Below are 27,420 nucleotides of genomic sequence, written 5' to 3' on the forward strand. Positions count from 1 at the left end.
ATGAATATTGAAGCAGCACCTCCTAAAACCAAAAAAAATCATATTAGTAATTGATTTTTTATTACTGTTTACTTGTCATTTTGGGGAATTTTGTGAATTTTTTGTACTTGTTAATGTTTTATTTTTATTTATTTTGATTTTGGATCTCCCACAAAAATACTAAATCTCAGTTCATCTGAATTTCAGCTAAAAATAAGTAACTTATCATGTAACTAACTTATATTTGACAAGCACACACCTATATCAATTTTGTTTTACATATATGAGTCTGTAATATGAAGGTTTAGGAGTATGAAATAATGAGTTCCAATAAAACATTTGGAGCAATTCTATTGAAAATTGAAATTTAGAAAAATTATTTTATGGGGTTATTTTAATTATGGGATAAATAACATATTTCACTTATTTAACAGATGATGCTAAAAGTTCATATGTATTTATTAACTTAATGTGCCACATAAATTGTTTTTTCATAATTGAACCATATTTTTGTGAACACTCTAGTTCTGTAAATTATTTAGAACAAAAATTACTTTCCATGTTTATATGTCTGTGCGAGTGCTATCTTGTTTGTTTTGATATGCACAATTAATAATCAATGTTTAAAGAAAATGTTCATAGTTCATGTGTTACTTGAATATTAGTAGAAATTTGTTTTATTTAAGAATGGATTTCTGGTTGTAGATTTGTATCTGTATGTAAATTTTAAGGTAGATTTATATCACATATCAATTTAATTATTTCAATTGTATTCAGTTTATATGTAATATGTTACTTAACGATTCGTTTTAATATTCTGTGATATTCTTTAAACTAATCCACTTTGATAAATACTTGATGTATTAAACATTACAAATGTAACAGAATTTGTACAATACGTTTATGATGAAATATTTTAATGGCCAAAACTGCTATTTTGGAAGAACTTTTAAACATGGTTATTATTGCTTCTGAAGTGTCAGATTCTTGCGATTTTTTAATATTTTCATTTTCTGTTTTCCATTATAGAGGTCCTTCTGTAGCGCCATGGTAGAAGAATTGAGGATGTCCCTAAAGTGCCAACGTCGGTTAAAACACAAGCCACAGGCACCAGTTATTGTGAAGACAGAAGAAGTTATCAACATGCACACATTTAACGACAGAAGGTTGCCAGGTAAAGAAACCATGGCATAAAGCTGGGAGGCCAAATACCCAAGCACAAACTGTCGTTTTTTTTTTCCAAACAATTTAGCGAGAATGTTTCCTGTGGAAATATGCAACCTGTGCAAAATAAAATGAGTTACCTCATGCCGCTGTGTCTATGAACTAGAGACTCTGTGATCTAAGATTTGCAATGAACAGACTTGATTTACAAGCATCATGGATCAACCAAGTTACACGGGGTTACACTGTTTATCATGGGTTCCTCCCTTCTTCTGAGTGAATGTTACATAAGCATTTTGTGGCTGGTTTCAAATGCAGTCCATCAGAAATTACAGGTTCCTTTAGAAGTCCAACTGTTGCCAGGAGATGGAATATCTATGCCCCGAGGGTAACCAGTATAAAATTATTCTGAATAAAATACTTGGAATCAGTAAAAAAAACTGTTGTGTTACAAAAAATAGTACTGTCTTCTGACCACCCAGAATATAGAGTTGATTATGTTAGAAGTCCCCAAATACTCAGTATGATGACCATCTGAATATATGATATCAAAAATAGAATATGGCAAAATGTAATGTAAAACATCTGAATTTCATGAATGCAAAACAGATATTCATTTTTTCTTTCTTTGTTTTTTTGATTGTCCTTGTCATTGATTGAGATAGAAATGTCAGTTACGAAGACAATTGTTTTCTTCTTAAATTCACCTAGATGGGAATTTAACATACAACTCACCCTAACAACTTTCCTCAACCTCACATCAAGACTACAAAAGCGACAGTTGGTTCAGATTCTGAATGTTTGCAACCTTTTATTTCAATTATAAAAGAGGACTGAGTATTGATGGCTATGTGGAAGATTAAAGCTTTCATTCTAACATTCAAATATGTAAAATGCAAACTCTCAGTCTTGCTTTGAGTGAACTGTAAGGAGCCTAGGCAGTTATCTGTGAAAGGAGAAAGGGTACTTACTGGTCATCATAGAAAATTATGTGCAGAGAACTTTGAAGTGGACTGCATTTATTGATAGTCACAATGTTAAATGAACAAAATTCTTGAGCAATTTTTTTTTCAAAAAAAATGTTCAGGTTTATTTGTGGAAATGCAAGATTTCTATGAAAATAGTTTTTGTATGGAATTTTTGTAATACTTTTTATCAACAAAATAAGAACATGTGTTCCGGTCAGGGGTGTGATGTCAAGCATGAATGGTAGTGCGTGTGCACCACCAACGTTTGGTGAAACTATTTTTATCAAGAAAAGAGGAGTCATAGAAGAGAAATATTTTCAAGTTAAATAATATAAAAGCTAGGTGCACTACCACCACTGCTTACCATGCTACACCCCTGATTTCCACAAGACTGATAACATGCTGTAATGAACAATTGTGTGTAAAATGGTAAAGACACAGACCTCTTGACAACATTGTGATAACAGTTGAGTGCACACAGTTTGCTGTTTGAATCCAATGCACAAAATTAAAAAAAACATTAAAATTATGTTCATTTTACTTTCAGTTTTGACTTTCATTTTTCTCGTGTGTATAAATAAATGTCCTATATTCATTAAGGGAAGTATATTTCTGAATCCTTCCAAGACATAAAAAAGACCACTTCTCACCTATTTGGAGTAAAGGAATAAAAAGCCTGAGGAAGAGATATTCAGATATGCAAGAAACTGGCATACATAATTTAGGGTGGTTTTAAAGAGTAATTTAGAATTTTTAGGAGTAGCTGTTATAAGCATGCTATTTCCATGAAAGGATATTGATTGTATTTACAGAGTTGTATGTGACTGTCTAGTGATTTTATATAAATATAGATATATATTTATATATTACTTTTTTAAATGTAGTTTGACTCATTCACTTGAATAATATTTTATATACTGTTATTTTAATTTTGTTCAACAAAGTACATGAAAATAATTTGCTAAATGTTGTTAAGTAGTTATAAAGTGGTTTCTATATTAACATTTTAACTTATTTTGGGGCCAAAATATAGTACAGCTAGTAGGATGTTTTTCTAGCTAGCAGCCAACCTAGATTCAATCCCTAGAATCCCAGATGCTTCTGAGCACCAACAGGAGTAATTCTTGAGTGCAGAGCCAAGAGTAACTTCTGAGCACTAGCGGGTGTGTCTCCAAATAATAAAACCTATTTTTAACAATCATATTATTGCATAATTTCTAAATAAAATATGCATATATTTAATTAGAAAATATGACCAAGCATTAAAGTAAAAAACGTTAAAAGATTATTTTAAATAAAATTAACTGCTGATATCTAGACAAATTTAAAATTAAATACTACAAACTAAAGTGCTGGAAAGATGTCACTGATAGTGTTTTGATTCCTGATGGGGCACAATAGCTCCGGCACAATAGCTCCCATTGCAAGGAGGGAATAATCGCTTAGCAGAGAGTCAGGAGAAAACCCTGTGAATCACTCTGGTCCAAAGACTAAAACAAACAAACAAAAAAACAAACAGAATACAAAAAGTAAAAACTCAATTGTCTTCTATTTCTTGTTAGAAGTAAGACTAACTGCTATTTAAAATTTCAGCATTATTTTTTCAGTACTAAATAGTCTAAAACAACACTTTATAAAGTATTTGGATTTGGACAACATTTAGCTTTTATATTGAAAAGGTTTTGTTTAATATAAATCAAATAAATATATATTTAAATCAGATTTTAAAGAACTTTAAAAATTTTTGTTTTTAATTAAAATAAGTAACTTTAAATAATAGACAATGTTTACTTTAGTTAGAAAATAATTATTTTACTAAGGGTAAAATGGACTATTATATATTAAGTTATTAAATTTTAAAAATTAAAAAAAACTTTTAAATTTAGAATACATGAAGTATACATTTTTGGTATATTTCTTAAAATGTTTATTATTTATAAGGTAGATTTTTCTGTACATCTAGGTATTTAAAATACATTTATTATATAAATGATATTTCATTTTTATTTTATAATATCTTTATATAAGCACCTTGATTAGAGATATGATTATAGTTGAGTTTCAGTCATATAAAGAACACCCCCCTTCATCAGTGCAACATTCCCATCACCAATATTCTGCCATTTTCTTCCTTTCCCCCACCTGTATTCGAGACAAGCATCCTATTATTGATAATTCTAACAAAGTTTTTGACTATATAAAATTAATTTCACATATGGAAATTTTTCTCACTTGGAAGACTTGCTGGAAACAATTCAAATTGTGATAAGACAAATAAGAACACCATCTGATTATTACATTATCAATGAAGGCTCATATGCCTCAAGTAAATGATGTATCTCTGCAATAGATCTCTAGGAAATATGAATTGACTGCATTCACTTAAATCATAAAACAATAATCCTTTTTAAAACAAAATACTAAAGATTTATATTAATCAGATCTGAACATTAGAACACCAAAGAGGCTGTATCATGGATTACAGCTAAATATGAGAATACCAATGAGATATATTCATTTATTTACAGCTGAATGACTTCTATCATATGGGATCATTAAGGAAATATATATGATTTGGCAAATATGTAAAACGTATCTTTTACTAATGATTTTTAATGGTTGCAACCCAGTTATATTTTTATAATCTATGTTCTAGGTTATTATTTAATAAGTATATAGCTAAACCTAACTTCTTTAAATTATTTTAGTACAAAGATTTTGAAAATGTATTTATTATAAATATTTGCATAAAATTGTACATATACAAGAGACTCAAGGCTTTCGGCAGTCCTATTCATTGAGAATCGTTACCAGAGTTCTAGTTCTACAAGTTACCAGAGTTCTAGTTCTACAAGTTATAGATAAGATAATTTTCATTCATGTCCATATTTTGGATATATGCTGAAGTAAGCTACATTCATAAAGAAAAGAAATTTCCAAGTTGAAAGAAATGGGGCATGAAAAACATAAGAATTTGGTTTTTATCTGATTAACACTAGCGAAGTATGGTAACAGTTAATATAGCCAGGCTACCCTGTAATTTGCTCTTTGATATATAAGGTGGTACAAAGACATCAAAGATTTGTGTACCAGTAATTCAAGTAGTAATACTCCAAAGTGGTGTCTTTGCAGGATAGATGTTGAGACCTCTTTAATCATCTATACTGCCAACTCTACTGTTTGTTGCCTCTATATTTTCTCTTAAAAATGTGTATTCTCACACCTAGAGTGCTGAGTGTTTCTCTCCAGACTCTGTGCTCAAGGGACCACATGCAGTATTAGGATTTGAACCAGTATCTGCCACAGATAAAGCAAACATCTTACCACCTTAATAATTCCTCAGCCAATTTTGTTTATTCAAGTTAATTCTATGACTTTTAGAGAAGAATATCTAAGCAGTCCATCTTTTGAAATATTGCTTTCTTGCTGAAAACACCTGCTTTCTCTCAATTGAAATTTTGTTGGATTTAAATATTTTTTGGATATTTTCTTCAGACGTTTGTTAATTCTTAGCAATATATTGGTGGAAAAAAGAAATTAAAATATCATTTTGAACATTTCCCTTTTATTTTTTGTAGTGACAGAGGTCAAACTCAGAGGCTCTTACTTGCAAGGCACATGCTCTGCTACCGAATCAATGACCCTGACTGAATTAAAATATGATTTTAATCTTTGTGTGCACAGTAGAATCAAAAAGAATAATATATTAATTTATATTGAACCTAATAATAGATGTATCTATAACAGCCATTTTTGAAGAGTAAAATTATTCTTATATTTGAATTTTCTCTCACTTTAGTTGTTTTGTTTTATTTTGGATATACCTGGTGACACTTGGGTCTTTGTTCTGAGCTCAGAAATTACTCCTGGCAGGTCAGAGATTATATTGATACTGAGGATCAAACTCAGGTCAAAACAAGCATGGAAAATACCCTGGTTCTATCACTACATCCCTATGAATTTCTCTTGTTGGGCTTACTAGATTATATTGAGAAGTGTCTTCAACTTTTGCACTTGTTGTGTTCTTGTCTTTTTTTTTATGCTTGTGTGTATGCATCTTTTGAGAATAATTGTCTTTCACTTTCTGAGTTTTTAGAATATATTCTCAAAAATGTGAATGAATGATGAATGAAGATGAATGAAAGGGATTTCACTATTCTTTCTACTCTTCAATCAGTTTTCAGTGAATCCTATTTTCTTCTCTTTTCTTTATTAATATTTATTAATAAATGTTATAAAGTTTATTTCTTGACTAACAATTATTATATGTTGATTCTTTGTTTATATACTTAGGATTTTTTTGTCTTCTCAGTTAACTATAACACATTTATAAGCTTTATTTAATTTTTTGCTTCCTGTTTTCCTTGTACTTGGAATCCTCTATTAAAAATATCTTGGTGTAATTTTATGATTGAATAAAGATCAGACTCATCTATATTTATTCAATCCTTAAATATGACCTAGAGAAAAACTTTTAATTTAAGAAAATACACATAAATTCAAAAGAGGAAGCAAATAAAAATTAGAAATTATCTGGTTTAAATATAGTGATGACAGCGTCAAGTTTGCTCTTCTGGTTACATAAAAACACTGCCAGTGTTATCTTCTTACCAAATAAATATTAATTTTCTTTTAAAGGAATAACTTAAAAATAAAAATGAATATCACAAAAATGATATATTTAATAGGATAGTTCAAGAATATTTATGATATAGGAAATATTTCTATTTTATAATTTCCCAAATATTGAAAACTCTGAAAGCCAATATATCTTACACCCTAAACACTTAGGTCTAATTTAAACATTTTTATTTCTATTTTATAAGATTTCAGAAACATGTATTATAAGAATTACAAGAAATTATTTCTTAATGAACCATGCTGACCTGTAAAATTTTAATAATATTTTAATATATTAATACTAGAACTTGCTTTTTTATATATGGTGAGCATACTTAAAATTACATTGTTAGCTTATATATGCTATTTGGAGAAATATAAATTTATTTGTTTTGAATCTCAAGTACAGATATCTATAACATTAAATTTTCAGAATATAACCATTCTAGGGACAAAGAGATAGTACAGTCTGTAGGCCACTTGCCTTGCACACAGCCAACACGGATTCAAACCTGGAATCACATATAGTCCCTTGAGCTTGCCAGGAGTAATTTTAGAGTGCAGAGCCAGGAGTGATCACTGAACACTGCTGCTGGGTATGGCCCCAAAACCAAACCAAACAACAACAAAAAAGAAAGCAACAACAAAACAGAATATAACAATTCAACTATCAATATAGGTAATGTTATTTTATATTAAAATCATCGAACTATAGAGCTCAATATTTAATCAAATTAATTAATGAAGTATTTTTTTTATCATTTTATTCAACTTGATCAAAATGAAAATCATATAACAGGACCAGAAAGACAGGAAAGTAAACTAATTACATGCAAAACATTTTGCACATGTTATTTGCATTTTTAATCCCTAGTACCACACAGTCCTTGCCTTGATTAATTCCTGACCATGTAGCTGGGAGTAGCCCCAGAAACTACCTGGTAAATTCACCCCAAAATCTAACACAGAACATATTAAATAAATCATCATACATAATATCTTAAAATATTCAAAATTCTTTCAGGAAAACGGGTGAACAAGTTAAAAATAGGAAAATAATATTTTTTCCTTGCAAGAAAAAATATCAAAGGATAAATATTACTCAATCTGAGATTAGTTATATACCATAAATTAGATGTGATGCCAACTGATTGAGAGAAATTCTGTGCCACTTAGTGTTAAAAATATCTAGCATCAAATAAAATAAATAAAATAAAAATAGAGAAAATTACAATTTCTGCTGTCTCAGAATTTTCAGATCTTTTTCTCTAGCTGTTTTTGATACAGGTATTTAATGTAATTATAAAGAGACATGAATTAGAGCCTAGAAGAGAAGGCTGACTTTTTTTTTTTTTTTTTTGGTTTGGGGCCACAACCAATGACACCCAAGGGTTACGCCTAGCTATGCTCTCAGAAATCGCTCCCGGCTTGGGGGACCAAATGGGATGCTGTGTGCCAGGGGAAATCAAATCATGATCCACCCTGGGTCAGTAGCATGCCAGGCAAATGCCCTACCGTTAAGCCATCTCTCTGTCCTGAGAGGTTGGCTTGTAATCAAATGTGTTAAATATGTAAATACATGATTAAAGGTGATTTCACAGAAGGAATTCTTCTGATATTTTTGAAGAATGATGATATTTTTCTCACTAGATCTCAAACAGTACAAGGTAATACTAAAAATATAAAACTCCGACATCTATCTTAAAAATAATCCACAAAGAATCATGTATTTGAATAATATGAGATTATATCAGTTTGTTTTTTTCTCCCAGACAGTCTTTGCTTTCAAACTGTAGCACAGAGTGGGATTAGTTGTGGAACACAGAACTGATAAAGAGGACATATGCTGATATGTAAAATATAAAATATGCTCTTAATATATTATTGCCATCCTGTTACTCAGGGTTGCATCTTCTTACTATGCTAAACATATGATATCACCACATTACTTAATATTTTTTCTGGGTAATATCATTCACATTTATCTTCACATAAGTATAAGAAACAGTTTTATTCACTTTTATACATTTTTTTTATTTATTGTTTTTCTTGCCGAGTATATGTAAACCATGTCTGGATGTGATCCAGAATGGAGTAGAGTCAAATCTCAAGTAATTACTTTTTGCTCAAAAACATACAAATAAAGAATGTGAAAGAATGTCTTTAATTCTAGTGATTAAATGTAATGGTAGAAGCTTTTATGGATGAGTGTCTTAAAAACACTACAGAACTAGGGTACACTTCCCTTGGTATTGTTGACAGAAAACGAATATGTATGTGAAAAAAGCAAACAAACGAAAACATTTAAGACCCTATACTACAAAAGATGGACAATGGTTGTTTATTTTATTTTCAAAATTTAGCTTTATATTATTTAATATTAATAGTTTAGGCACCATTTAGAAAATACTTTTTTAAATTGTAACATTTTACCCTATATTAGGTAAAAATACATACATACGTATATATGTCAACCTGGTGACGCTCAGGGGTTACTCCTGGCTACACACTCAGAAATCGCTCCTGTCTTGAGTTATCACATGTGACTTGGGGGATAGAACTGAAATTCGTCCTGGGTCAGTAGCGTGCAAGGCAAACGCCCTACCACTGTGCCATCAGTCTGGCCCCTACAATATATATATTTAAAAGTAAAGATTTATTTATAATTTTAGTTTAATATAATTATGTGTGATCACTCCTTATATTTACTTTTTACTCTCAATATGTTGAAAGCATTTCTTTTCAGAGATATTGAATTGTACATATACAGTATATATAAATTTCATGTACACATAATATTTTGAGAACTTTATAATTCCTACTTTCCTGTTCTTTGTCTTTAAAAATATCTTTTACAATCTATCTTTTAAGTTACACACATTTATATTTAGGCATAATTGTTGGAATCATAATTCTAATGAAATTAATTTGTGCATCAAATGGAGATAACTTAAATTTGTTCAATATTATCCCTACTATTAACACATATTTTACTATTTCATGTTCTTTATATGCTTTTACATATGTTTGATTTAATTATTCTTGATGATATTTAGTTTTGAAAGTATTCTACATTTAATATTTTAAAATATTTTTACAATATTTATTAATTTTTATAAGAATTCTTTCATATAACAATGTACTTATATGTATATTCATATGTGTATATGGAGTATTCTCTACATAGTTTTCTAAGTTCTACTTTTACTTTAATATATTTGTCTGCAGGTTATATTGTCTTGCACTAAATTTTTCAATTTATATGTAAATAGATACATATATTAACATAATGGAAACCTTATTTCCCATCACAGCATTTTCTTTTCTTTTTCTTTTTTTCTTGCTTCTAATTAATCATGACTACAATAACTTGTGGTACAAATCTTTGTCAGTTTCTGACATTTAAGAATAGGTTTCAAATTTATTCAGCATTATTTATTTTGTATTAATCTTTTGTGGTTGCTCTTTACACTACTATAGCTACTTAGAAATTTTCTTTTTTATCAAGGCATGCCTAGATGACTAGATATATAGCAGGTGTCATCTCTCTTTTCTTCCCTTTCCTTCCTTTAACACTCCTCCCCTTTCTTCTCTCCTCCTCTTTTACATTCTCATTTTCCTAAACCTCCTCTTCTCCCCTCCTTCATTTCCCCTCTCTCATCCACCCCCTCTTCTTTCATTAGTCATTCACAACTATGCTCAGGGTTTACTACTCACTCTGTGCTTAGGGATCATTCTTGGCAAGGCTTGGGTAACCATATATAGTGTTGTGGAAAAAACTGTTTTACCATGTATGTGCAAGACCAGTATCCTATCAGCTGTAAAATAACCTTGGACCAATAGTATCTTTCACATACAATTTTATTTGAAACTCAGCATATTGTTTAAACTGGTGCTTAAAAATATTCCCCAAAATAATCTGCAGATGTCTTAGATCTATATTATAACACTAAATGTTTAATTTGTTAGAATAGGTTTATACATATCTTCACTTTTTAGCATATAATTTTATAAAAATATTTCTACCAACTGTCATGGTGCCAACTTTGAATTATGAAACAGATACTTGAAATATTAAGCCCTCATTTTCTCTTTCACCTTAAACATTTCAAAAGCATGCTTACACAAAATATGTGATATAATCACACAGGAGACCTCAAAACTAAGGCAACAAATGATAAGTGAAACTTATGCAATGACAAATACATAAAATGAATTATATTTTTTCAAACTTATTGTCTAGAGAAAGTTTACAGCTTATGATTCAAGATTTGATTATAAAGCAGAGCTCAGAAATTCTCAGACAACGATAGAGGAAATGAACACATGACTAGAAGGCATGGTGCTGAAATAATTAATGTATGAATTCCTAAACTTGATTATAGCCAAAAGGCGAGAAGCAATCCTGACAGCATTGAAGAGATGGAACAGAAAACTGAGATGTCAAGGGACATGGCATATACAACAGAACTCCAGAAGTAAAAAAATTGCTCACAGAAAGAAATGTTAAACTGTACGAAGTGTTGGGTTCTTCAAGGGTCCTGTAACAGACTAGTCGGCCTGTCCAGTAGTTCCCGTTCAACCTCAGGAGTCCAAAGCCTCCTCAGCAAAGTGCCTTTACAAGCTAGAATCTTACGGAAAGTTGAGGTCCGGAGGCAAGAAGTCTCGAGGCAGTGCCAACAAACACTCAGACTTGGTGGAGGTTCTGTCGAAGCAGTTCCAGCTTTACTGAGCTGGCTTATAGTTTATATAGGGTAAAAGGAGGAAGCTAGCAAGAGAAGGAAGGGGCTCGGCACACAAAGACATTTTTATTACACAAAGAGTATCTAGTTAAATTGAATAATATGAAATTAATCAACATGTTTTTCTGCAGCTTAAAGATCTACCTGCTAGCACATCTGTGACTGTTGTCCTGCTTCAGAAACCGACAGCCCATATCCTCCTGTTACTCAGCGGCTTGTTGATCAAATTATGTCCTAGAAACAGAGCCTGAAATGGTGGGCAAAGTAGTCCTTTGCTGTGAAATGAATCAGACCTAAACTAGATAACATACATGAGGTACAACATAAAGATGTTTAAGGACACATGTATGAGGCAACTATCCACAAAGAAGAATAACACCAAAGAATGAAATGAACTATATAAATATATGTAGTTTGTACAACTTATCATGTTTATTTTATCTATAAAACTAGGATACCCAGAAAATGAAAAAAAATCATATCACATCAATGAGACTGGCACAAATCATGAGTAACTGAAACAAGTGCTAGCATGGCTGCAGGAAAAAGGGGACCTTTTGTTACTGCTAGTAGGAATATTGACTTGTCCAAACTTTTAGTAAAACAATAGGAACATTTCTCAAAAACTAGGAATTTAGCTTTTCTATGACCTAGCAATTCCATTGCTATGCATCTATTCCAAAGGTTCAGAACTTTGACATAGAAAAGACATTTGTATCCCTATGTTCATTGTAGCACTATTCACACACACACACACACACACACCACACACACACACACACACATGAAAATCTAGAAGTAATTTAAGTGCCTTTGATCAGATGACTGAATAATGAAACTGTAGCACACATTAGAATCCTATGGCAATTATAAAAAAAATAAAATCATAAAATTTACTAACAGATGGATAAAGCTGGAAAGTACCATACTGAATGAAATCAGTCAAAAAGAGCAGAAACAATGGCATCTTATATGTCGTATGTGAAGAAAAGATATTAAGGATATATTTTTACAAAAGCAACAGAAACTGAGAATTCATATCAGGATATTATGACGGTGGGATGATAGGTGAGAAAGTGAAATTCTCAGACAACAATAGAGGAAATGAACACAATAGTAGAAGGCATGGTGCTGAAATAGTTAATGTATGAATTCCTAAACTTGATTATAGCTAAAAGGCAGAGAAGCAATTCATGTATGAATTCCTTATAACAGTTTTTAAGCACTATGACCAAAATAATTTTTGAAAATCTGTGATATCTGAGATTAAAATATAATACAACTGATGGAATAAAAGTGAGTTAGTCATTTAACTATTAAAATTTAGTAAATATGAATCATAAAAATATAAAATTCTATTCTTAGAGAACTGCATGTACTTGGGTAATTTTTAATATAACACAAAAATCAAAAATTCGATCTAATAAAGGACAGAAAATCAGTAAATATATGTAAAACTAAGATTTTGAACAAAGACATCAACAAGCTTCACCTAATTAACATTAAAACATTCTCTTCAACCAAAAGTACTAGAATATCTTATTCAGGATATACATAATTACATCAAGTAATTTCTATATTACTAAATTTATATTTCCAATGAAAAAATAAACTAATTTTATGCAAATGATGCAGTAAAATAGAAAATAAAATTGATTTTTTTCTAATTGAAAGAGAATATAATTAAAACCATATTTATGAATCCAAGAAAAATGTATAAATTTTAGAAGTTTTAATTTAATAAAAACAATATATGCATATTTATAAGATTGAGTTATTATAAAATATAACTAATATAGAATACAAAGAAGTTTGTTGAAATGAGTGACTAAAGATAATTTGATACATCTGCACAACAGAATACAGCCACTTGGAAAAATAAAGTCATAGTTTGCTTATACATGGATGAACATGGAGTTTATTATGCTGAGTAAAATGAGTCAAAGAGATAGGGACAAACGTAGAATAATCTGAGTTATCTGTGGGTTATAAAAAATATAAAAGACAGTATGATAATAAAATACAGAGACAATAGAGATGAGGATCAGAAGGACCAGTCTATGAAAAAAGGTTGCTACATGGGGCTGGAGAAATAACACAGATGTAGGGCATTTGCCTTTCGTACAGTCTATTCAGGACAGATGGTGGTTTGAGTCCCTGTATCCTGTATGGCCCCCAGTGCCTGCCAGGAGTGATTTCTGAGCAAAGCCAGTAGTGACCCCTGAGCGCTGCTGGGTGTGACCCAAAAACCAAAAACCAAAAAAAAAAAAAAAAAAGAAAAAGAAAATGCATGGCAGCCCATAATTAATAATGCAAACCACAGTATCAGAAAGAGTGAGTGAGAGAGAGAGAGAGAGAGAGAGAGAGAGAGAGAGAGAGAGAGAGAGAGAAGCAAAGTGCCTTTCAAGAGACAGATAGGAGAGTGAAGGGTGGTGTAAATTCTATGACTGAAACCCAATTATGAACAATTCTGTACCCTGGTGTGTAAATAAAGCAATTATATAAAATTAAATGACTGTTTAGAAAACAAAATCATACAAAAATGTTTAATGCTAAAAAACAAAAAAATACAAAAAAATTCTAAGGACAGGAAAAATGATTATCAAAGTGGAAAGCAATGAACAGGTAAGAGAAAACAAAGAACATATAAAATAAAAGTTTTCCAATATTATTCTTTTGTTTTGTTTTGTTTTGGGGCCACACACAATGACTCTCAGGGGTTACTCCTGGCTATGCGCTCAGAAATTGCTCCTGGCTTGGTGGACCATATGGGATGCAGGGGATCGAATCCAGATCTGTCCTGGGTCAGCCACAATCAAGAAAAAAACCCTGACTGTGCTATAGAGCCAGCTCCTCCAATATTATTCTTAATAAAATATAAATCAATTTTGATTTGAAAAAGTAAATCTTTAATTTGTTGTAACTTGTTTATAAATAAACTGTTAAAACAAATATATTTCAATAGATAGCAATGAGTCCAATGTATTCAGTCTTCTCACTATACTATTATTCTGAAGGTTATATATTTACTCTATACTTTGTTTTTATTGATTATTTCACAAGGTAATGCATTAACCAAAATTTGTCAAACCACACAAGTTGAATGTAGTTAGTTATGTATTGTCAATTATATCTCAAGAAAACTATGTCAATTTTGTGTAGCTTATTACTGTAAATGGCATCATGATAAAGTATTATCTTAAAATAGTATAAAAGTTATCTAACTCTAGAAATGTTGAGAGTTTTTCACTCAGTGTTTTCTGGAAATACTGCAAGAAAAGTCTTGGTAATAGGACAGTGTCTCAATTATAATTCTAGAAATGCTAGCCATTGGCTAGCATTTTAATTTGAAACTTAATCTCAAATATGATTGTTTACAGAAATCTGTCTTTTGGAAGGTGATGGAGAATACAAGAATGACTTTAATATTCTTACAATAGAATTTTCTTTTTCCTTTCACCATGCAAAATCATAAATATGCATTAAAAAGGAGATATACGTTACTCATAAAGCAAATGTTTATCTCAACAGTCAACTCCTTGATTTTGGTCTTTCCAATTCTTAGAACTGTAAGAAAGAAGTTGCAATTGTTCATTAGTTGTCCAGCCTTTGATATTTGCACCCCTAATGAAAAAATACACCAGAGCATTATAAATTCCACTTTACCATGTGAACTACCCACTAAATTACATTTTGGTGATAGACCTTAATAAAATCACACATTACTTATTTCCACAATACATCAAAAGGACTAGCCATCATTGTACTCATCTCCGCTTCTGCCCTTTAATGGGAGAGATCTTCGGCCAGCAGCTTTCTCTCAACCAGGACAGAAGGTAGAAGGCGAATACAAATAATTCGCAAGTGTTTAAGCTCTTTTGTGAACACCTAGAAAATTAAGCCGTAGAAGTTAATAAAACGCTCAAGCAGAGTTCCTGTCAAGAGGTTTATTGAGGGAGCAAGCAGAGTTTTTATGCCCTGCTTCAGTGGGAGGAGCAAAAACATAGGATTGAAACTTAAACCAATCAGATTTGTACAGGTACAACGATTTTAACCAATGGGAGCAGACACATTTTGATGGCGGGAAGGATAAGGAGAAACCTGGCAGGATGGGGGGAGGGGAAGCAAATCCTTAATAGATCTTACAGTTTAAACCTTACAAAAACCTATCTATAATTGCGTTGTATGAGAGCAGTTACAAAAACAGGTTCCATGGAAAGATTTAAGGAATCTAGTTAAGCCAGATTCTCTGTGGTGAGCTAAATTTATTTGCAGGGTTCTTTTGGCTCAGGGCTATGCAAACTTATGGCTTGAATCAGGCAGTGTGAAAAATCCATTGAATATGTGGGTGTACGGTCGCCCACATCTCCCCCTGTTTAGTATACAATATGGAAAGGACAGATGTGCCTCGGTGGACTGGCCACACTGGGTGAAGAGGTGTGGGGCTTCCAGTCACCGCATCTGCTACCCTTGATTCAGTCGTTTCCAAAGCTTGGCAAGGCGCAAGCGCACAGATTGAGGTCTATGCGCCAGCTCCTTGATAACTTCAAACTTAAGTGGCGGAGAGTTGGCAGGAGGGGAGATGTCAGGCGTCAGCTGGTTTTCTGAGGTGCATAGTTGTTGGTATAAAACTTTTGAGTCCTTTCTGGTTGCTTCATCCACTTGATTTTTCACGAAGGTGGTGAGTTTGCGAAAAGCCCAAGGACCAAAAGAAACTAGCAACATGAAGCCAATGAAGGGTCCCAAAAAAGCTGGGAGCACTGTTGTTATCCATGGAGTGGTAGAAAACCAATTTTTGTACCAGCTCTCATTCTGCTCTAAATCTTTTTGTCTATTCACTAAATCATCCTCTATACGTTGAATGCTGTCTCTAACTAAACCTGTTTCATCCTTAAAAACACAACATTCTTCTTTAAGGGCTACACAGATTCCTCCTTCCTTCAAAAAAAAGAAACCAAATTAAAACACGGTGGTTTTGCTGCACTATTTTTGCTAGGGATTTAACAGTGTGCTCTAAGTAGTTTAAGTTTGTAAACATTTTTAACAACAGTTAGACTTAAGGCATTAACAGATTTTAGAGTAGGAATTAATGAATAAATTATTGTGCCAGCACCAATAATACCCGGGCCCATTAATAAGGCAAGGGTAAGAGCAGTAACTGGTTATTTCCTGCGGAGGGAGAGAGACACAGAGTTATCTTTAAGGGGTAATAAATTAGTTTCAGGTTTAACAGTTAATTTAGGCATTAAAACAACCAAAACACAGTAGTTCTAGGACTGAAAAACAAATGTGAAACAATGTGGGGAGATAAACCAGTAAAACAGGCAGGAAACGTTAAATTGGGGGCAATTATGAACTGAAAGGAGGAATTAATCACAAGAATTTGATTACAATTTTCAATAGGGGGAATCATATTGGGTACCAAAAGGCAAAGTCCAAGTTTCACCACCTGTTTCAAGGTGATGCTGAAGTGAGGCTTGGAGCTGGATTGCAGAGCGAAGGGGTCAGAGACAGGCAGGGGGTTGCCAAAGCAGAAGGGCGGTTGAGATGAATAGCAGATAGGCAGGGTCAGTGATGGTGGAGGCGTTGACCAGCTGCAGGATGAGGTTGGAGGTGGAAACTGGACCAACAGGTTTGATGGTTAATCTAGGCATTAACAAAGCTAATAGTTATGATAAGCAAGAAACATTTCAGTAACAATATGGGGAGAATGTTCAGTGGAGTTGGGGGCTTCAATGAAGATGGGAGTGTTGTGCCTTGATGAGTTTCAGCTTCCCAGTGGAGGTTAGCAGGGTCGTTGGTAGCAGTGGGCATGCTGAAGGTTTATAGAAGGGCTGCCAGGCAGAGTATCATTCAGCATTCCCTTTAGGCAGAGTCAGTCAGAAACAGGTCCAGCAGGAATGGTGGGCTAGCAGGAGGGGTGACAGGCTCTTTTGAAGTGGGTGAAGATAGGACTGCAGGAAGCTGTAGGAGGTCTATAAGAAAACAACTTGGCAGGAGGTAAAATGATTATTTTTGAATGCCACAGGAATGCCTTCTGACTTTTGCCAGACTTTAGCACTTTGAAAAATTTTATAATTAATAATAGCCAATTGTTCAAAAACCTTTAAACTGAACTTAAATGATTTCTCATAAACTTATTAGTTATCATTTTAAAGCTAGATGCTTCTTTTTCTAGCCACATTTGGCCTTATTTTATTGGCCTTAACTATACAAAGCAGAAAGTTGGGTGATTGTAAAGTCCAAAAATTCTCCAGGAAAAAATTATTCCTGATGGCCATTTGAGAAATTTGGGATTTACCATCTCCTACTTTTTTTGCCATGCTGATAGGACAAAGCTAGCTTAGCACAGGATTTTTAGCAGGATTTCACAATTAGTTAGATGACTAGACTAAGCCAGGTTAAAAAAAATTAATTGAAATTTTAAAAATGGATAAGGCTTTAAAAATTGTATTTATCATGAAATGCAAAAATAACAAATAAACAGACAGAACAAACAACACGAAACACAACATTGTGGCCACTTTCATTTATAACACACACATGAACAGACAAGAGGATTTATTTAAAACTTGCATTAGAAAAATTAACAAGCGCTTTTAAATATTTAGCCGGCATGTTTGTAAAAAAAAATGTTAACGTAGCTGGAGTGGAACTGCTGAAAATAAATTTTAAGGTTTAGCTTTAACACAAAACATTTTTAAAACAATTTTAATTTGAAGTTCAAAACATGAAGGAAAATGTTAGCAGTTAAAAATTTTGTTAAGTGAAATGGTTAGGGGAGCACTGTAGAAGAAGTTTCCACTTTGAAGTATGATATTATTTGCTGAAAATGAACAGGTTTGTTATAAATTGGTTTTACAGTAGAATAGTAAGACAGCTGTAATAAAGTGTTAAAATTTTTATAATTAAACACAAGAGTATGAACTATGATTATTAAAGGTATAAAAAACTGACTTTAAAAAACAACTGTTTTTACTTTGAAGACTTTAAGTGAATAATTTGTAAAAAATATTAGATACCAAATTAATAAAATGTTTAGACATTATAAAATATAGTTAAAGACATTTGATGCATTTACACACCTAGAGCTTAAGACCAAAATTATTTTTAATACTTGTTAATTTACTTATAAAATTTAGTTACTTTTATGATACTAATTAACAATATTATTTTAAAAAGGGCTAACCACAACATGAACAGAGACAACTTAAGATTAAACTTGGAAAATGCAAAATTATTTGTACTTACCTTTGAGTTTAAAATTAAGCTTGAAATTAAGAAAAGGGACAAAGCTACTTAAGGTTTGTTTATGAACAATAATTTATGAACAAATTTATTTAACTAGTTATTATATTGTTTTTGTTATTGAAATGGCTTTTATGCCACTGTTTGAACTGCCTACCCACTTTCAAGGTTCAGTTTTTAAGTTTTTCAAGTTTTTCAGGTTTAAGTTTTTCAAATGGCAATGCTATACTCCTATATTTATTATGCATTTAAAAAAGCTTAGGTTTAGCTTAGAGTGTTTTGGAATGTTTACATATATTGTTAAGGAAAGCTGACCAACTTCTTTTGCTTACTTGTATTATTTTAGTTTTTTTTTTTTATGTTTTGCATTTTAGCTACACAGAAACTTACAGTTTTAAAAACAGGTACAAAGTATGCCACATATACGTCACCTTTGCGTAGGTTAAAGAACTTATAACATTTTGTAACACATTTAAGACTTTTTAATTTTACCAACTGTGGCCTTTATCTTTAGAAAAACATTTCAACTTAGGCATCCCAACTCAGGAAAAAGGAACATTTGTAACAGAGAGACAACCATAAAAACCTGAGGGGAGGTATACTAAGGGATGGGGGTTTTTCGCCCTGCTCGCTGAATTTTGCTGAAGTGGCCGCATGGCCAGGAGGGCGGGGGGGGGGGGTAGCAAAAGTTTGTTGCCACGTGTGGAACCGGGTTCAAGCTGGGATTTGGAAAATGGGCGCTGTCCCTTTAAGGTGAAGCCAGCTATGAGCTCAGAGATTAGAATCTGTGCTTGCTTGCCGGAAGGAAGGATTTTACAGCGGAGAAAAAGTTAACTTTGCAAGAGACAAAGAGTTCAGCTTTAAGCGCTGAGAAAAAGTTAACTTTGCAAGAGACAAAGAGTTCAGCTTTAAGCGCTGTGTAGACAATATTGCGTTATTCAGCGGGGGAGACAGCGCCGCCCCTCAATAGATTTTAAGCAGGAGAGCATGTAAGGGGCTCAGGGTTATACGGCTTTAAACAGCTTTCTGAGGCTTTTTCAATTAAAGGCTTTGTTTTGTAGCAATTGCCGGCTACGGAGGGGAGTAAAAACTTTGACGGAGCAAGGACGGAGCTGAGGCAGGCTATGGCAGGGTACGAGAAACGCCAGGGAGATTTTTAAAGGCAGCTTTTTGTTTTGCAGCGACAGAAAAGCTGGAGGCAAGGTTAGGGAATTGGCTGACTGTTAGCGGCAGAAGTGAAGATGAAGGATCAGAGGAGGAAGGAAACAGAGATGAGAGGGAGCCCAGAACACTAGATTTTTGGTAAACATTATGATTAAAACATTAAGAAATTACAAATACGTTTTTTGGTAACTTCTATATGTCTGCGTTTCAATTCAGACTGAATATTAAGCAATGAATTTGGCTTCTGTGCTTGAGGGGGTTGCCCATAGTAAAAAGGCACAGGAGTCCCAAAAGCCAATTGTGGGACGATAGGTCGGCACAAAAATAAAAGTGTGCACACTAAGAAAGGCTGACTTTACGCAGCGTCACTCCTGATGGGAGCTTACCCACCCCTGATGGGGGTTTACCGACATCTTACCACGGAAGCTCCTGGATTCGCCTGCCTCCAGCCGACGGGATGAACACGTGGGATCAAAAACACTCACGTTGCGGCGCCACTTGTACTCGTCTCCGCTTCTGCCCTTTAATGGGAGAGATCTTCGGCCAGCAGCTTTCTCTCAACCAGGACAAAAGGTAGAAGGCGAATACAAATAATTCGCAAGTGTTTAAGCTCTTTTGTGAACACCTAGAAAATTAAGCCGTAGAAGTTAATAAAACGCTCAAGCAGAGTTCCTGTCAAGAGGTTTATTGAGGGAGCAAGCAGAGTTTTTATGCCCTGCTTCAGTGGGAGGAGCAAAAACATAGGATTGAAACTTAAACCAAACAGATTTGTACAGGTACAACGATTTTAACCAATGGGAACAGACACATTTTGATGGCGGGAAGGATAAGGAGAAACCTGGCAGGATGGGGGGAGGGGAAGCAAATCCTTAATAGATCTTACAGTTTAAACCTTACAAAAACCTATCTATAATTGCGTTGTATGAGAGCAGTTACAAAAACAGGTTCCATGGAAAGATTTAAGGAATCTAGTTAAGCCAGATTCTCTGTGGTGAGCTAAATTTATTTGCAGGGTTCTTTTGGCTCAGGGCTATGCAAACTTATGGCTTGAATCAGGCAGCGTGAAAAATCCATTGAATATGTGGGTGTACGGTCGCCCACAATCATTATCTAGTGGACTTTACCCCAGGAATGCAAATGTGTTTCACTATTAAATGTGAATTAATGTGATATACTACGTAAATTACTAAGAGAATATTATATTGAGTAAAGGTAAAGAGAAAGAAAGGATAGATTTGGGTTTTTTCATAGATGTCCTATAAAGAAAAATAGTAAGGAAAGAACAAATGTCAACAGGGCCTGAGTATTGCCTTATAAAATTGAATTAACCAAGATGTAGAGCAGGGTGGATAAGGGATTTTGGATCATTTATAGAAGGACTGATATTCTAGCAGAAGGTTGAAGTTGGAATGGTGTGTGCATGAAATTATCATTAAAATATTATAAATCATGGTGCTTCAAAAATTTAAGAAAAAGGAAATCAGTGAGATATTAAATTGGTTATAGCACTTTCCTACTATGCAACTGTAGTAAGTCCAACTCTTAACACAAATGATCCCTGAGAAACTCCATCTATGGCCTCTGAACACTTCTGAGTGTGGACTTCAAAATAGAAAAGGTAGAAAAATATTTTATTTTCCTAAGATAAACTTGTACAGTTGGTAGGGAAAAATGCAAATATCGATTAATTTAAAAATAAAACTTCAGAAAATCTATACAGGATTAGTTAAAAAGAAATTTTAAAGCACTATTCAGAAGAAAAAATATATAGTTATGGGTCACAAATCCTGCATAGATTTAAGGACACTAAGTATCTCTCTCCTAAGGCAATGAACTAAATAGCTCAGCTAATTCAAATGATGATTAAGACAAATTCGAAGATACTTTTGAATCCCACAATTTGACAGCTACAAAGTTATTCTTTTAATTCCATTAATAGTAGGCATTTAGTGCTTAGAATCTAAAAAGAGCTTCATTTTGGCGTCTTTTAATAGAATGAACTTGCATAGTGTTCTTTTACTGCCTCTTATGTTCACATTGATTTTAGCGAACTGGAAGATATCAGTGATTCAGAGAAAAAGAAATTGTAACAAAAAGGAAAACGATGAGATTTTACCTTTATCTCGAGTAAAGAAAAGTGAAAATGTGAGATTAGAAAAGAGTTTAATATATTTACTCATGTAATTTAGATAGATATATTGGGAAGGTAAGTGTACAGTGAGATTAATAACATCCTGACAAAAGAAGAAATTTGCTGAAAACATTTTTATAAGTTTAAGTAGATTAAAATAGATACAACCTTTTTAAAATAATAAAGAAGCAGTTTATTTTGGAGTGTGTTTTGAGTCACACCTGTAGTGATCAGATTTTATTTCTAACTCTCCACTCAATATTATTTCTGGCAGACATTTCGTAACATATGTGGTATCCACGATCCATCCCTGGTTAACCATATCTATGGTCAAGTGCCATACTATACTATCTATTTGATCACACAACAAAACATTTTAAAAGAAAGTGGTTTTCTCTATTTTTGTTTCCTAGAAAACTACTTGAAAATGTATTCTACTGTAAATATCTGACCTCCAACTTTCCTCCAAAGGAATTCCATTTCTATCAGGTCCATATTAGAGATATGATAAAGATCAGCATTAAAAATGTCTGCATTTAGGAGATCATGTTACAAATTTTATTAGCATCAAAATTTGATAAATTAAATACAGAGGTATATTTATTTAATAACAAAATGCATATTTTACTATCTTAAGCTACTTGATTAAAAACAAATCAAAAGCAACAGTATATTGTTTATTATTTTTACATAAAATAATTTTTCATACAGTATTACTTGAAGCCAATATTCAACTTCAAAGTGTATAGAAAAGTATGTACATATTTGTAAATTATGACATTTGTTTCATAATCTTATCTAGATTCAGTTTGTATAGGACACAAATTGTTAAAATTCTTATTCTATAAATTAATACTGGAATCAAAACATTTTCTTCACAAAACATAAATTTTTAGAGTAATTTTTGCACAGAAAATGCAAATAGTATCTGCCTAAATATTATGAATTGCATCAAATAGTTATTTACACATTATAATTAAAAAGATTCACTGAGAGTCATTGTTTAGAATAACTACACAAAGATTGCTGATAGAATGTGGGCATAAATAAATGAGTTAAGTGGAGATACATAAAATAAACTTCTTTATAAAATTTCCAGTTCAGAGGGAATCTAATTTCAATGTAAATATAGTACAACACTTGTGATACGATGTATAAGATGTAGTCAATACAAGAATGGCTATCCAATTAGAGCCAGAACTTTACATTCCTAAATCCCCTTAAAAGATGGGTATTTCTTTTAGGTAACTGAAAATGAAATGAACAGCTGTAGTAGTTGCATGGCTTCACAGCAGTTTGAATGTACAAACTTCATGAGGGAAAAAGGAAGAAAATTGTAGCAAAGAAGCCCAAAACCTGGGGGAAATTAGTACAGAGAGAGAGAGAGAGAGAGAGAGAGAGAGAGAGAGAGAAGAGGAGGGAGGGAGAGACAGAGAGAGAGAGGGTGAGACAGAGACAGAGATAGAGACAGAGAGACAGAGACAGACAGAGACACAGAAACAGAGACATAAAGAGAAACAGAGTCAGACATAGACACAGAGAGACAGACAGAGAGAAATAGACAGAGAGAGAGAAAGAGAGAGAGAAAGAAACCCAAGGGTTACAGAACAATAATAAAATGATGAGAACTCGATTAAAAATTCAAAGTGGTGACTTTGGTGAATATATTCATGCAGAAATTTTAGCCATTTACTTAAGAAATAGAACTCACTTGTATAAACAAAAATTACAAGATGTGCTTTTGAATGAATTTATTCTACTTTCCAGGTTAATTTTTTCTTTAGATGAGGTCTATTCCTTAATATAAGGTGAAATCGTGATCAGAAACCTGACCTCTCTCAATTACTCAATTATATATAACTTTGAATTAATCTGATGATTTAATTTTCATTCTCATTTTATAACAATATAAAGACTGCTGTAGTGATTAAAATGCTATGAAAACATCCTGGTTTAGGCATCACTAAATTTGAGCATGTTTTTACAAATAAATTCATAATACTATTTTCCTTGGCAGGTCTGAATGACTAATTTTTAATTGTTAGAGCATTTCATTAGATATGCTATTATCTTCTAATTAAATCTTATTCTGAATTTGTCTTTCATGTAATCTATTATGTTAATTTTTAAAAAATTGTAATCCTCTTGCTCTTTTGTTTGTTTGTGTTGTTTTGGGGCTACACCCAGCGGTTCTCAGGGGTTACTCCTGGCTCTGTACTCAGAAATCACTCCTGGAAGGCTCTGGGGACCATATGGGATGTTAGGGATAGAATCATGGTTGGCTGCATGCAAGGCAAATGCCCTACCCGCTGTGCTGTCATGCAGGACCACTTGACCTCATTTTTAAGTTGTCTAATTTATCATTCAAACTAAAACACTTTTGAGAGTAAGAGAATAAACCATTAATAATCCTGATAGAACAAAATGTGTAAATCTATTTATGGTCTATGGACTGAATGCTACTGCTTGATGTTACCTTGCTTACTATTTTCAGCATTTGAATGGAGCACATTTACAAGGGTTCAAATTAAATGCTTGCCCAATAACTCTTCCAAACTTCTGAGCAGTGTTAAATATTTATTCTCTTATTATAAAATATAAAGCTAAACAGTTGAGAATATACTAATGATAAAAATAAAAATTAACTGATTCTAGAAATTAAAGCACCTATAAATCAACTAAAAATGACTTAGATAATTATTTTATGGTGTTTAGTACTTAAATTCCTTGTTCTTAAGAGAATTCAAAGCTTTTATTAGATACATATACAAAAACTACCTCTGTTCTTTATTTGCATATATATTAAGAAGCTATAAATTCTATTAATAATAAGGATAGTGCTGATGCATATATATTTGTGGCTTTCCAGACATATTAGCCATCTTCAGTCTTAATTTCCTCACTGTTAACAATTCAAATAATGCTTTTTATTTTAGAGATTTCTTTGATTTTATAAACTTTAAATTAATCAAGTTCTAAAAATAATTCTGCAGTGTATGTTTAAACTATCACGATTTAATATTCTGTGTGATGGAGATGGAAAAAAATGCAATAAATAACCCAGGCCCTAATACCATAAAATAGATGTATACTTCTCTTTTTCTTTCTCTCTCTCTCTCTCTCTCTCTCTCTCTCTCTCTATATATATATATATATATATACATATATATGCATAAGTATTTATATATATAATTTGTATGAGTATAATGAATATGCATCTGCATATGTAAAATATAATGTTTTAAATCCCTTCTATCTAACTTAATATTTGTTTACCCCTATAATATAAAATTTAAAAAACCTCCAAATATGTCCAGTTTATTAAGTTCTAAGAACAAATATTCTTCTCTGTTTATTATTATCTTTTTTTGTGAACTCCACCTACTAATGATACCTTAACATTAAGATTTGCAGTAGTTTCTGTTCTCTAAGAAAGTCATCTAAAATGTTTTTCCTTCTAAAATAATTTTATGTATATATATTAATAAATTTTATTTAAATATTTTGTCTAACACTTTTTTTCTAAAATACATTTTTTCCTTTCCACTCCTAACTTAATACGAAAAACACTGTCCTATGTGCTAGGAATATACTATCAGGTTTCCAGTTATCATTCTCTCATTTCTTTAACATAACTTCCTTGTAGCTATCAAGATAATTTCCTAACCTTATATCTAAACATGTTTTTGTAAATTTTATTCAGAAACCTTTCAAAGACTCTGCTATAATAAGATTGTCTTATCTTAAGATAAACATAATGTGCTTTAGAAGGTGTTTCTAATAATCAATATCTTTGTGTCCTTGCTTTGTTGTCCCCATGCCTAGGATTAACTCCTGCTTTAATTAGATTAAATTCTTCTTTGTTTACAGAAAATCATGCTATGTGGTCTGTAGATCTTTTGTTGTTCAAATGAGTCATTCTTTCTTAAACACGAAAAAATAAGAAAAAAAGCAGGAACATGTGTTTTAAAGCACTAAGGAGTGCAAATAGGGGGCCAGAGACATAGTACAATGTAATGACAATTGCTGACCCACGTTCAACCCATAGCTTCAGATGATTCTGTGAGGAGTTAACCCCAGTGAAGAACCATCAATAAGTTAAAAAACAAAACCAAAAAAGCAAGCAGAAAATCTAAACCACAAGAAAAGTAAAAGAAAAAGAGAGGACTTTCAATTACTCTTACAGAGAAGTCCATTTTTCTCTGTTTAATTATTCCTTTTTGTTTGTTTTTGTTTTGTGGTGTGTTTGTGTGTGTGTGTGTGTGTTTGTGTGTGTGTTGTGTGTGTGTGTGTTTCTTTTTGGGTCACACCCAGCCAGGTTACTCCTGGCTCTACACTCAGAAATCGCTCCTAGCAAGCTTGGGGGTCCATACAATGTTCATGGCTTCCTTCAGGCACTATGTGCCAGAGATCACTCATTGTGTTCCTGGGATATTATAACAGGTACTGACAATTAACCCTGGCCAGTCAATGCAAGGCAAGTGTTTTCTCTGCTGTCCTATTACTCTGGCCCCCAAAGTTTTATTTTGGGAATGCAGACAGCCTTTTATTTTTAACTTTATTTTTTAAATCTGCATTGGCTCTGCATTGGATATATCTTCCTCATTCATACACTATTACTGAGCTTACCACTGAAAATATTTCATAGTTCTTTATTGAGTGCTTTAACAAAAAATAAAATGATCATTTTACTTGAATCTGCTTTACATAGTAGGCATGAATATGCTTTATTTTTCTTTCCTATTACAATCTTATAATATTGTCAAAAGCAAAGATTTTTGTCTATGGGTAATTAACTTTTGTTTTCTCCTGTAATAGATTATAAGAAGTTTAATGTTTTTAGCTTGTTTCTTTTGGATTGTTGGAAAATCTATTCTTAGTAAGCAGTGGTGTGTATATTAGTGCACAATAACCAAAAACATTATCCACAAATGATAGCCTAGCAATTTTCTGTCAGCATTTAATAATTACATCAACTGAAAATATTCTGTCATTCTGTATATGAACAAAGTAAAATTCATAATTGGTAAAAGGGGAACAAACAAAAATAAATTAAAATTTGTCTTTAATATTGTTACAGTAAAAGTAAAAGGAGAAAATCAAAGCGAAACTTTTTTCTCTTACTACCACTAAGGCAAAAAATTTCATTTTATGCATACAACAATCATAATTATGCTTCTGAATACTGAGAAGAAAAATTGACATGGATTCTTGGGATCATAGAAATGACTGCCATTATGCAATCCCAAGGATAAATGTCCTTTGCTGGAACTGTGATTGCAGATTTTTTTCTTGGTATTTGTCTAATATACAGAACAATTATCTCAAATTTATGTTTCTTTCTGCATCTTTTGGTTTTTGATCAGGGTCATTTTGATGGAACATTTTTGATCAGCATCCTATC

At 32.3% G+C, this 27,420-nt stretch overlaps 1 protein-coding gene across 2 annotated transcripts in view; it reads left to right on the forward strand.

Annotated features, from left to right (window-relative positions):
- The window catches only part of GRIK2 (glutamate ionotropic receptor kainate type subunit 2), a 691,383-nt gene extending 688,744 nt beyond the window's left edge, over positions 1–2,639 (forward strand). Inside the window, exon 16 of one of the 2 annotated variants that reach the window (XM_049771324.1) lies at positions 1,009–2,639. In XM_049771324.1, coding sequence (XP_049627281.1) covers positions 1,009–1,173 — 165 coding nt within the window. In that variant the 3' untranslated portion in view covers positions 1,174–2,639. The remainder of the gene's footprint in view (positions 1–1,008) is intronic. The other variant, XM_049771325.1, reaches the window with a different exon arrangement.
- Positions 2,640–27,420: the final 24,781 nt, after the last annotated feature.

Source organism: Suncus etruscus, chromosome 4 (genome assembly GCF_024139225.1).
Source record: "Suncus etruscus isolate mSunEtr1 chromosome 4, mSunEtr1.pri.cur, whole genome shotgun sequence".
Taxonomy (NCBI): Eukaryota; Metazoa; Chordata; class Mammalia; order Eulipotyphla; family Soricidae; genus Suncus; species Suncus etruscus.